The sequence below is a fragment of the Puma concolor genome, chromosome B3, assembly GCF_028749965.1.
Source record: "Puma concolor isolate L17-30 chromosome B3, mPumCon1.1.hap2, whole genome shotgun sequence".
Taxonomy (NCBI): domain Eukaryota; kingdom Metazoa; phylum Chordata; class Mammalia; order Carnivora; family Felidae; genus Puma; species Puma concolor.
In genome coordinates, this window is record NC_141672.1 from 16,244,558 (window position 1) to 16,256,847 (window position 12,290).

At 40.3% G+C, this 12,290-nt stretch overlaps 2 protein-coding genes across 12 annotated transcripts in view; one reads left to right on the forward strand and one right to left on the reverse strand.

Annotated features, from left to right (window-relative positions):
- EML5 (EMAP like 5) overlaps positions 1–3,393 on the forward strand; it is a 190,514-nt gene extending 187,121 nt beyond the window's left edge. For all 8 annotated transcript variants that reach the window (XM_086709055.1, XM_086709057.1, XM_086709056.1 and 5 more), the window contains one exon: positions 71–3,393. In XM_086709055.1, the coding sequence (XP_086565181.1) occupies positions 71–107 (37 nt within the window). In that variant the 3' untranslated portion in view covers positions 108–3,393. The remainder of the gene's footprint in view (positions 1–70) is intronic.
- Positions 3,394–3,733: 340 nt separating this feature from the next.
- The window catches only part of ZC3H14 (zinc finger CCCH-type containing 14), a 47,301-nt gene continuing 38,744 nt past the window's right edge, over positions 3,734–12,290 (reverse strand). Inside the window, exons 11-17 of one of the 4 annotated variants that reach the window (XM_086709067.1) lie at positions 11,862–12,021; positions 10,865–11,097; positions 7,262–7,382; positions 5,963–6,099; positions 5,251–5,339; positions 4,410–4,516; positions 3,734–4,015 (exon numbers count right to left, since the gene is read on the reverse strand). In XM_086709067.1, coding sequence (XP_086565193.1) covers positions 4,009–4,015; positions 4,410–4,516; positions 5,251–5,339; positions 5,963–6,099; positions 7,262–7,382; positions 10,865–11,097; positions 11,862–12,021 — 854 coding nt within the window. In that variant the 3' untranslated portion in view covers positions 3,734–4,008. Of the gene's footprint in view, positions 4,016–4,409; positions 4,517–5,250; positions 5,343–5,962; positions 6,100–7,261; positions 7,383–10,864; positions 11,098–11,861; positions 12,022–12,290 lie in introns of all 4 variants that reach the window. The other 3 variants (XM_086709066.1, XM_086709070.1, XM_086709069.1) reach the window with 3 other exon arrangements.

Here is a 12,290-nt window from a genome sequence, read left to right on the forward strand (position 1 = left end):
GATTTGAAAGCTCATTAAAAAACTGAAAATCTAGAAATATAATGAACTCACTGCATTTTTTTTATTGCAGTTTATTTGTCTGGAAATGTGTACATATGCCTCACTAAAAGATACGGATGCTGAGAAGACTGTATAAACTAACAGCCTTGAGAGACCAGAATTACAGACGAGGAAAAAAAAAAAAAAGGCAAACAGAACCAAACCCTGCATGGGCAAGTGGTGCTAATTTAGGATTGTAACAGGGATAATGCCCAGAGTCATCAAAGTAGAAGACAGATAAGTTCAAGATACTTGCTGTGTGCACTGGGAGAACTGTCCATAATCCACACACTGCCAGATGGTTACACTTCAAGGAAGGATGGAAAAAACACTTGGTGAAAGCCAGCCCCGTTTGGGGGGAGGGTGCAGACTTGGCAGACCTGCTGGGGAGGTTGACAGGACCTCGCTTCTCAAAAAACAACAACAAAGCAAGACCTTAAAAACCCAACTTGCATAGTTTTCATCTTTTTAAGCAAACAGTTTTTCTTTAGAATTTCTAGTTTATTTTTAAGGTTCATTATTTAATGACTTATTTTTTTCCTCGTGTTTACATAAGGAAAGAAAACACACCATCACCCTAAAGGATCACAGCTTTTAAAAGGTGAACAATTATTTTCCCTAAGGAAACACACACAAGCTTTACCGGAGAAGATAATGCTACTTAAGCATCAATAAACCTCTTTTTATAAAGGACACTTTTCTCCTGACAGTTTTAAATTCAGGAACAAATCCAAAGTTAGTAGTATATGAGCACTACATTTTCATGGTTGAGCTGTCGATCCTTTAATGTTCACAAGTCCTCTCTCTAGCTGAAAAACTAGAACATGATTATAGCTTCATCAGTGAGAAAGTAGTATGCTGAACAGTCCTTTCCAGTGGTGTACAGGTTAAAGGTTTAGAGAGCAGTAGTAGTTAACTGGGAGAGCATACTGAATATTTAAAGATGTAGTCTAGTAGAAACACCTGTTTAACATGTACACTGAAATGTTCAAGGTCACATTTACAAAGTTAAACAATTTAGTAGCTCTTGGAAGTTTTTATAGCTTTTTTCTATTTAAAAAATTTACTAATTAGCTGTATGCCACCCCATAGGCTGACTTCCAGAAGGAATGAATACAGGTCCACTTGTAACACTTGTCTATTAAAATTCCTTTTTGGTGGATTAGGGCTGAACTGTTAGATCTTTATCCCTATTCACTTCAATGCTGCCAAAGATCAGTACTTGCCGTTGAGGAATTTGCTGTTTAGCCTGTCTGTAGTTTCCTGAAGATTGGAGATTATGTAGATTGCTATTTAAAAATATATTTTTCTAAGTGTGAAAAAGTTTAAAATGCTCAACTGGTCATATGAATTTTTATTTTAATGTGTTAATTATCTTTGTAGCATAATAGACCCCTTCAGGTTCTGGAAATCTCAGTTTGGCCTGAGCTCGATTTTGTATGCCCAACACCTTGGAAATACTAAAAACAGAAATGGCTGAATCATATCACAGAAAGCCTAAAACCGGTGATTGAACATGGTCAGTTTTAAAGCTCTGAATTGTAGCTGTTGTCTGAAGGACTGGTTAAGGCATGATTAAGCTCGAAACATAAGCTCATAGTCACATCAATGGATTCTCCTAAATTGAGCCAAATTTTAGAATATGCTAATATTAAATTTCTATCCATGTATATTATAAAGGGGCTCAATAAATTAATTTCCCTGAACCACCCTCTCCCTTCCCGTTTTTGAGCCTGTTGCACTTTCAAACTTTCCTTCTGAGCCAGGTTTGCTAGCTTTTGGCTAAAGAGAAATCCCATTTCACGGTACAGGTAGAAACTCTAGTAATAACCGTAACAAAGTATAAGGCATAGAGCACAAAAATGCTTCCACTGCGTTTTTGTTCCAGCGGCCAGCCTACTAAGCCAGCCTTAATCCCTGCTGTCAGCTTCAGGACTCAAACTGTGGATTTTAAGTAGTTACCCCACAACCACCTTGTTTGTACCAGCCATCAGCTAAGGGAAGGTGAGTAACCGTGGTAGGTTATGAAGATTCTGCCCTGTGTTATTTTTTTAACCCAGAGATTTACTTTTATGTGCAGTATTTGACTAAGCTCCCGAATTTGTAACTTGAGAGTCCTGGCACGTTTGGTCCTGTTTCTGTGTATAAACGCACGCCAAAGCACACCGTGCACGCTCGTGCCACTCGCTGCACACCACCGGCCACAGGTGTTCCTTTCCTTCTGGTGGTTCTTTTTCATGGTGGTTCACGTTAGACCAAGTTATCCAACAGATGTAGAGTCAACCTCAGCTTGCCCGTAAACCAGAGCAGCTGAAGGTAACAAACTCTTAAATGTGTTCCCAGGCAGTGTTTATTAAATGGCAAAAAACCCCTGCTTTTAGCACGTCACTGACTTGTGAGATGGTTGAACCAAATCACTTAGGCCGTTTCCCGTTTATGTTCTTTGTAGTGAAATTAGGAAAATGCAACTATATGCCATTTATAAATGATGTTACTAAAAGTCTTAAAATTTGTAGAGATACAACTTAAATTTCTTCTGCAAAGACATAAAGCTCAATCTTAAGTAGCACTGGAATGAACAAATGCCTTAAATTCAGAGGAGTCAACTTTTTAGACTGAAGCAGAATGGTCATTTCACCCCAGCCTAACTATGTGAGGGCTCTGTCTTTCCCTACCAATCAGCACAGCGAAGTGCAACTTACAAATGGTTTAATAATTGGTTCTTTCTTCTACCCATGGAAAAGCAATGGCCTCAAAACAGACTGCTGGTTTCATGCTCTTAAACATGGACTTTTTACACATGCTGTTTTATTATCCCTTGGGTATGTAACTAATGAACTTTTAAGTTAGTTTAATTTGGTCCTGAGAATGTTTGGGTCTTTATCTCTTTTGCATTAGTTCACTCTGTTCCAACCAACTTTTAGCTTTATTTTTTTTTTTTAAAACTGCTGTACATCAAGTCTTTAAAATCAGTGATCCGTTGTTTAATTCTAAAGCATCTGACACTTCTTGCCTTAACTATTTTAAAAACCACACACAGAAAACTGGGTGTTGATTCAATAGTCCAAAAGTTTAGTCCTACTTTGCAGTTTACCCATCTGATTTCTGTAATTAGTCATTGAAAATATACTATTTAAATCTAATTTTTACATTGAAAAAATTTTCTGTGGATTTCTGAAAGTTATTTTTCAGAATGTGAAAATACATGTATAATCTTGTGAGTTTAAAGTCTGTTTTCTGATACCTTCTGTATATAGAACTGTAAAAAAAAAATTTGTATAATTTTGTGATAAAATGCATTCCCAAAATATTTATTTAAAAAGTGTATGTTAACAGTAAAGCATTTGAAGGAACTGTTCCTGTTGTGTTGCACTTGCCATCGCAGCTGGCTTTCCTGGACACTGGTAAGGGACCAGCTATTTGGGAACCATTCACCAAAGCATCACTCAAGCCCAAAAGCCATGCTTTTCAAACTAAATTCGCTTGAAATTAAAAAGGATTGAATGACTTTTTTCAGCTGCCTCCACACTTCTGGCCACTCCTGTTTTCACAGTGGATAACCCTTGGGAAAAGTGAGTGCAATCCAACTTTAGAGTTAGAATGCTCCTCTTACTAAACATGTATCAACATCATAGCCCCGGAGTGGATTATCAGCACTGACAATATCCTCACACTGTAAATGCTGAGACTGAAATTGCAGTGTACAAACAAGCCTCAAAGGTTTTAATGGAATTTAGCTTTTCCTTTAAACTGTCTTTTCACAGTCAAAACAAACAAAAAACACCCAATGTTAAAACCACTTAATAAACTTACAAACTAGAAAAATTAGACACTTCAGATAGGCAATAAACTTCATATTATGAAAGCAATATATATTCCAAGTTTCAAAGGTTTGACAAGTTCTGCAGAGTATCTTTCATCAGTAGATGGAAACTTTCAAACTCCACAATCTTCTCCCAAGTAGCACTGTCATTCACTGAATAAACAAAAAATTTTTAATTAATGTCTTACATCCATATATACATATACACACACACCTAGTTATTAAGATGATTTTCACACAATGAACATCTGTTCGACAGATTTACAATGTAACTACCAGATTGTTTTACAAAAAAATTCAATTGTATAAGGTAATGACATGTATTTAATTTCACAGGCCACACTAAAACTCTGTGAAATAATGCTAACAAAACAGATGTTAGATTTGTAAGCAGTATATATTCAGAAGGCAAATCTCAGCTGGAGATTACCTAAGTGAATAAGCAACCACTGGTAAAACAATTTCCAAAAGACCCTGTGTAATGAAACAGCAGAGAAAAAAATCAAAGTGGTCATTTCTCCCAAATCTGTAGATTTCTAATCTTTACCTGGTTTGAGGTCGAATCCATTTCAAGGCATGTCGTGGCGGTACAGTGATGGTGGGATGATAAAATGTGCAGTCAGGTCTGGTACACTGAGTGTTAAATCTGCAGTGCTAAATACAGAGTTTCAACATTTTTTAAAAAAGGCAATTTGAGAGAGACATATAGTCTAATAATATTTTAATACGGAAACCTTGAAAAATGAACCTCCCTCCCCCAAGACACAAAATCCTAGTCAAAGAGTAACAGTAAGTTATCCGGCATATGATAAAAACTTCTAATCACCCTGCACATCTGACCCAACATCCCTTACAGTATCCATCCCTCACTGGACACCCTCATTTATGGCCCAAATGCAGTTGGGGGAAGTGAAAGTCTTTCATAATGGCCTTCAGGGTTCAATTTCAGAGAGATCATTTCACCCTGAGCAACTAAACAGGTGGAGATACATCAATCTTTAGCACACAGAGTGAAAACTGTCAGGACAAGTTTGGATGGTATTAAGTGGCACCACCAATTTCATCATTGCAGTTTCTGACACGAGTGGGAGAAAAACACACCCATAGGCTTCGGGGCAGAGAAGAATGGAAACTAAGCAAAGGGGAGCTTCACTCTGAGAGCTCACAATACTGACATTAGTTTCAGACCACTTGTCCTAAGGAGCCAAACAGTGGCTCACCCGACAGCCAAGAAAGAATTTAAATCAGTACCTTAACAAAAATGAGGATCCAGGGAGTGTGGGTGGGGGGACCATGGATACCCAAGACATTCAATTTGCTAGTGATCTTGCAGGTCTCAGAATTAAGAGTTATCACTGAATCATTTTTGGGAAAATGAAAATTCTTACTTTTGGATGATAGAAGGGACATTCCATTTTCTTACAAGCAGGGAAATAACGGCACAGCTGACTACTAGAAGGTGGTGCTGGTGTTGTAACTGCTGACAAAGATAAGAACAAAGACTGATCAAATTTGGCAAAATAATCTGTCATGCAGTCTACTGATGTTTTTATGGCAACAGTTATAAAATTAAAATGAGGTGGGGCTGGGGCACCTGGGTGGCTCAGTGGGTTAAGCATCCGACCTCGGCTCGGATCATGACCTCACCGTTCCTGAGTTTGAGCCCTGTGTCAGGCTCTGGGCTGACAGCTCAGTGCCTGGAGCCTGCTTCGGATTCGTGTCTCATTCTCTCTCTGCCCCTCCCCCACTTGTGCTCTCTCAAAAATAAATGTAAAAAAAAAAAAAAAAATTGAGGTGGGGCTCAAGCGTTGTCCAACTCTTGACTTGAGCTCAGATCATGATCTCATGGTTCATGGGATCGAGCCCCCTGGCAGGATCTACACCGACAGCAGAGCCTGCTTGGGATTCTCTCTCTCCCTCTTTCTCAAAAGTGATTTATATATCCATTAGAGAAAATACTTCAGAATGCTACTGGACAGACACACTTGCTCTTTAAAGACTGGTTAAGTGATTCTGGCACGATAGTTCCTAAAAATAAACTCATATAAAATCACAAATGTCATCTTCCACCTAAATGTAGTAGTGCACAGGGTCACATACCTGGTTTTAGAGGCAGTACTGGAATTCTTCTACTCATATGAGTGAAGGGACAATCTGGTTTAGTACATTTTGCATCATATTTACAATTTGGATGAACAAACAAACACTTCTCAGCAAATTTACAATTGGGGAAGGCTCTATAAAACAAAAACAGTCACATTTACTTTTCTCAACGCATGATCAGTTTTTTTGTAGAGAGGCTCCTTATACCCCATCACTACTTGTTTTGAGAAACACAGAATAGAAAAAAAGGGAAACTCAATTTTTTGAAGTAAACTCTACACCCAACATGCGGCTTGAACTCACAACCCCGAGATCAACAGTCACACTGCTCTTCCAACTGAGCCTGCCAGGCTCCCTGGGAAACTCAACTTTTAAGGGAGCACAGATTTCAAAACAGAACATAGAAGTTTATCCGAAAGCCGAGGGTAATAACAGATTTTCGACTCAAGCAAGCCACCACCATGAAAGACAAAACAGTTTCTTATGGTAAGAATTCACACCACATACTCTGTCAGATCCATGTCTACAATCTTTTATGAATAAACTCAATATACTGGGCACAATATATGTGCAAGGCATTGCTACACAAAACAGACTCCTTCTCTGGTCTCCCTCTATGGACATCCATATCATTCTCACATCAAAATTTCCTTAAAGAAGTTAAAACACGGAGGAGCGTCTGGGTGGCTCAGTTGAGCATCCAATGCTTGATTTCGGTGCAGGTCATGATCCCAGGGTTGTGGGATTGAGCCCTGTGTTGGGCTCGGTGATAAATGTAGGAGCCTGCTTAGGATTCTCTCTCTTCCTCTGCCCCTCTCCCCCACTTGCAGTGTCTCTCTAAAATAAATTAAAATTAAAGTTAAAAAAAAATTACATGGAGAGATTCCACCTCTAGGGCCAAAAAAAAATTTTTTGTTTTAATCTAAAAGCCATCTCTCAAAGCTCATGACACTGAATCAGCCAACTTCTAAGGAAAAATTATACCCAAGTCCAAAATGTTTTATCATTGCCTGTGACTATTTTTTTTCTCCAATGTCTTAATAGCGGTGTATGTACACAATGCGTACAAACCAGGGCACTTACATACCTATCTCTTTAACGTGCAGAAGACTTCTCCCCCATCTCTCTACTCTGCCAAACACACACACACGTATGCTATTCTGGGAGGGCAATGGTTAAGTGTTACTGCAGTTAGTTACAAAGGTCAAACTTGTCCACAGGAAAGAAAAAAAACAGAATAAGCTCTAAGATCTAGAATTAACCCTGAAAATCAGCCATCAGCTTGCTGCTACTCACTTGCAAGGTGAAACAGGATGATGGTAAGCACACTCATCCCCATTTTTACAGGCAGGCCAGTACTTGCAACGCTCCAGAAGTTTTTCTGGTTTCTGGGCCACACTCAGTTCACTCATCTCAGCTAGAACCGGGAAAAGAATTAAAAGTATCTCATTAATTATGATCAATTCAGTACACAGCACCTTTAGTACATTTCCCTCAAAACCCAGGCTCAAACTCTTACATTCCTCTAGGTGCAGAGTCAGAAAAGAAACGAGTCCGATAATCTGGTTAACACAGATGACAGCCTGCTATATAAGGTCACCGGGAAGTAGGCTGAAATTCTCACCACGAAGAGCAAAGTACTCAGGGGTGCTAAGTACCCCCAAACCCCAATTCCCAGTATTATTTCAGAGCCAAATTAAATGGGAAAGAGAGGGAAGAACGTCAAGTAGGGAGCCAATCAAATGAAAACTGGAAACACAAAGTGATAGAGAATGTGAACAAATTCTCACATTCAGACAAGACCAGGTGTAGTTCAAACACGGAAATCTTCCCACTCACCGAGGTATATACGCAGTTAAAGTCCAGTTAATAAGAAACTCACATCAACGTGAGGAGAAGTTTTTGGCCTAAAATGGGTCACAAATGCCATTACCCACGGGGGCCTCGCAGACCACTGACAGTGAGCCTGGCTGGGTGTGAGATGCATGGTGGCAGAAAGCCTTGGTGTGAAGGAAACAAAGGTGGGGAAAAGCAGCCTGGAGAGCAAGTGCTTGTGCCATCCACGGGGCTCCCTGCCATCCCTTGCGAGGTCATGTCCAATGACCATGTCAATCACTAGGGTGTGGGAAAGTGAGCCCCGTGTTGCCAGATTATCTCCTGATTCAGAAAACCAAAAACCTTTTTATGTGACATAAATTTTAAACGCTGGCAACTAACACACATTTAAAACACAGAATAGCCAAATAAAATTATACCTAAAGGCCGTAATAACCTGCCAACTCCCAGCCCAACACACCCTAGCTTTAAAAAAAAAAAAAAAAAAAAAAAAAAGCCTCATGGATGGATGTTACATGTTATGGTTCACATTCTCATTTATGAAAGCAAAACACCACTTCAACCACATTGCTCTAGTCCTCTTGTCCGAGGTCAGGCAGTTCAAATGTGGCTCTGTAACTTAGCTGAGCCAGACACTTGCGGCAAGTCTTACCTAGTACAACTTCAGTTCCCTCATTTATGCAAAAAGAATATAATGTCATCCTTAGAGTTTTAGATTGAATGAAACAAAAATGCCAAAGAGGCAACCAGTCAAACCCGAACAGCGCAGCAGCTAGTATCCTATGATACTAGAATTTAATGACCCAGTGACCCAATCTCAGTCTTCATTACAGGAGAACAAGGCACACAAAACCAGTCCTGGAGCCCAGAGAAGGACCAAAGAGCTACTGTAAAACTATGCCTAATATATAGTTTCCCATGCTACTTTAGAAGTGGTAAAAGCCACCAGTATATAAAGGTATCCTTAGTCTGGGGGCACCTGGGTGGCTCAGTTGGCTGAGTGTCGGACACGGGCTCAGGTCATGATCTCACGGTTTGTGAGTTCGAGGCCCACAACGGGTTTGCTGTCGTCAGCGCAGAGCCTGCTTCAGATCTTCAGTTCCCCCTTCTCTCTGTCCCTCCCTGTTCATACTCTCAAAAATAAAGAAAACATTAAAAACAAGAAAGGTATCCTTAGTCTCAAATAAAATCTCGTATGGCTGGAAAGAGCAGTTTTCTCCAATTTCAAGTGTTTCTAGCCTCCTGTCTGCAGAGAACGCGTCTTACCCTCCTCCTGAAAAAACATACTTTACACTATGGTATATACGTGAGAACCCAGGCCAAATGAAGTCAATTTGGCCCAGGTCAATTGAAGAATACCCAAGAGCAGAGTGGCTGGAAAATGCAGTAGATACTCATGGGCTGTATTAAAGAAGTTAAATACTTTACAAGGAAACGTGATCTAATGGAAACGTTAAGTCACATATACAGAGGTCACGACTCTGGTTTTCCCCAACACTTACTTCATGATCCGTTAAAACTTTTCCTGTTTAAGATTAGACAAATTCACTTTTTATTGCAAGCCATAAAATCTGTGCTGCCATTTAATGGCTAGGGGCAGAGGGGGACTGCAGTTGACAGCATCCTTGAAACACTGGACAAAAGCCAGCAAAAGAAATCACAAAAGTTTCAAACTCCCTGCTTAGAGTGGGGAGAGCAAGAAAGACCAGAGCCTCTCTTCAAGGCCTCACTTCAGTTCTAACTACTACAAAGATTCATCCTTGAGCAGCAGTGAAACACTTGAGTCCCAGATCAAAGCAGCGGTAAAGGAGGCTCACCGCTCATCACAGCTGTCTCCATAATGGCCATGGCACTTGTGAAACCTAGGCAAGAAGTTTGACTAACATGTTATTTAGAGCGTCACTGCTATGACATACACATCAGTAAAGCCTCATGTGGACATCTACATTTAAACAAAATTAGACCCTAACGTACATAAGCTACCAATTTTTCTCTCATTTGTAGACAAAATACACAAGGTCAAGAAATCTGTACTGCGGGACTACGGTAGTTCTTAACCACCTTGGTACCATTAAAAATTTTTTCTTTCTTTTGATAGGGTCAGACTTTCGACTCCCTCCACTAATCAAAGCCATGACATTACATTATTGACTCGGCAGAAAAAGCATTCTCTTCAACAGTAGTTACGTCCTCCCTCACTCATCATCTCCCCCTAAAGGCTATTATATTTTTATCGACTGAAAAAGAGATTTAATACATCTTCATGTCTCTGCCAAGAAAAGGATTAACTTGGAAGAATATCAAATCCCATTACTGTTTTTACTTTGATGCTATTCATTTTACGTTTCAGTAATCGTCTCCCCTACCAATGAAGGTGTTTCTACAAATTTCAGAAGACAGGAGGAACACGACTACCATTCTCTGTCACCAATGACAGCGTTCGGCAGTGCATGCACTCACCACTGGATCCAGCGAGAGAAGAACAGTGAGTGATAGAGGTTCATCTGCCTGAAAGCGTACTGTTACCAGCACTGTTCATTTCACTTCTAAATACTATGCTTTGATATTAACTTAAACATAAGGTTTTTGCTAAACCTCCAGGAAGTATCTTGACAGAGTAGGTGAGAAACTCCTTTCAAGGGAATTTCATTGAGGTAAAAAATAGCATCAACATCCTAATTCATTTTTCTGTCAAGTTAACTACAGGAGAGACTACTGCTGTTACAAAGGGAAAGTAACAGGTACAGTTTCTACAGGGAAAAAAAAGCGCACCGGGTAGAAAGAGGGATGGTTCACCCTTTCGCGAGCACAGCTGAGAGAGACTTTGCCTCTCACGGCCAAGCTCCACTGTGGCCCTGGTGTAATAGCCCACTACCAGACACACACACAGGACAGTCTCAAATTGAACTAGTATTTTGTCTGAGAGAAGAGACTAGGCCACTACTGGATTACAAATAAAAGCAAGGCCTCCAACCAATATGCATTCAAGGTAGAGAGACAAGCCCCAGATTTCCTTCACAATGCCAGCACCCTGGAAAGGGAAAATCTGAGCTCTCAACACACCATTTGCAAAGCTACCATTTGGGTCATCAAGCTGCCTGCTCATCAACTGCAACTGCTGTGGGTGGAGGAGACCTCTGAGTCCCTTGCTCGCGGCTGCAGTTTGGTTTACAGGTTTCATTCCTTCAAAGCACATGTCCTCCTCTTGATCTGACATGTATCCTGGGGGGCTGGGGACACCATCCAGCGTCACTATAAACTTGGGACTTGCAGGTTTATCTGGTTGTACAAGATCTCTGCCAGACAGATAGAAAATACCAGAGAATTAGGGAAACAAACACAAAACGCTGAGCCTCCTACAGTGCTCTTCAGCAGAACTATCGCTCCCTTACTTGTTGGTTTCTTCAGTTAAAAACGAAACAAAAACAAAAACAAAAAAACAAAAACGACGTGGTAGGACTTCCAGGTACAGCCCTGATGAATTCCGCTAACACACAATGGCTACGGCCAATCGCGGCGGCATCATCCAGGCTGCACTAAGGACAATCTCCCCTCCGCCCTAAACATCGTCCTTTTGATCTTCATAAGGTCTCATGGAAATAAGCTGAAAAATCAGCATCTGTGTTCAGAACACAACGGCCAGCAGTTCTGTATTTACGCTAATTTTACTATCTATCGGTTTGTTCCTTTATCGAACAGTCCATTTTCTAAGGGAAGAATCATCCCAACCCGATCTGCTAACTTTCTGTGCAAAGATTTCCTGGTTTTGATCACCTGGCTTTTAAATTTCATTTCCTGGATGTGCATAAAGAAAAGAATCTCATTTACGGGGCTAAATCGTCGACTGACTTATCTGCAAGTTAATGGGCTTCTGAACAAGAAAGATGAACCGGAATCCCTGAAAACTGAATTTGGGTTACCATGCCCGGCCTAACTTCTGACTCAATGAAAGCACTCTACACTGGGGGCTAGGATGGGGAGAAGGGAGCTGGAAACTAATGGTCAACCTGCACTATCTAATCAACACAAAAAAGCTACACAAGAAAAAGAAACCATCTACCGTGTCTGCATAAGGTGTCCTGAAAGTACCCGAAGGGTATCTGCAGTCTTCATCCCCGACTCCTGGTTTGGTGCCACTACTATTTCCTCAGACAGCTTTGGCTTCTTCAGAATAAATGATCTTGTGTCTGCATGGACCATGGATTCCATGTCATAGTAATCTGAGCCAAAAAAATTGGCCATAAATGTTTACTTTTGAATATACCTTGCATTCCCAACATCACACAAGTGAGAAGAATGTCAATCTTTTATATATTTGTAATTATTTTAAAGGAAAATCACAACGGTTCTACCCCAGAATAGTGCTGCAATTCTGTGCCAAACATTTTTTTAAGGAAGTATTCCTCTCCTCATAACAACACATTACCTGGGACTTTGAATGAATACATCCTGCCTACAGGACAGAAAGGTTCTTATACGAGGCATCTAA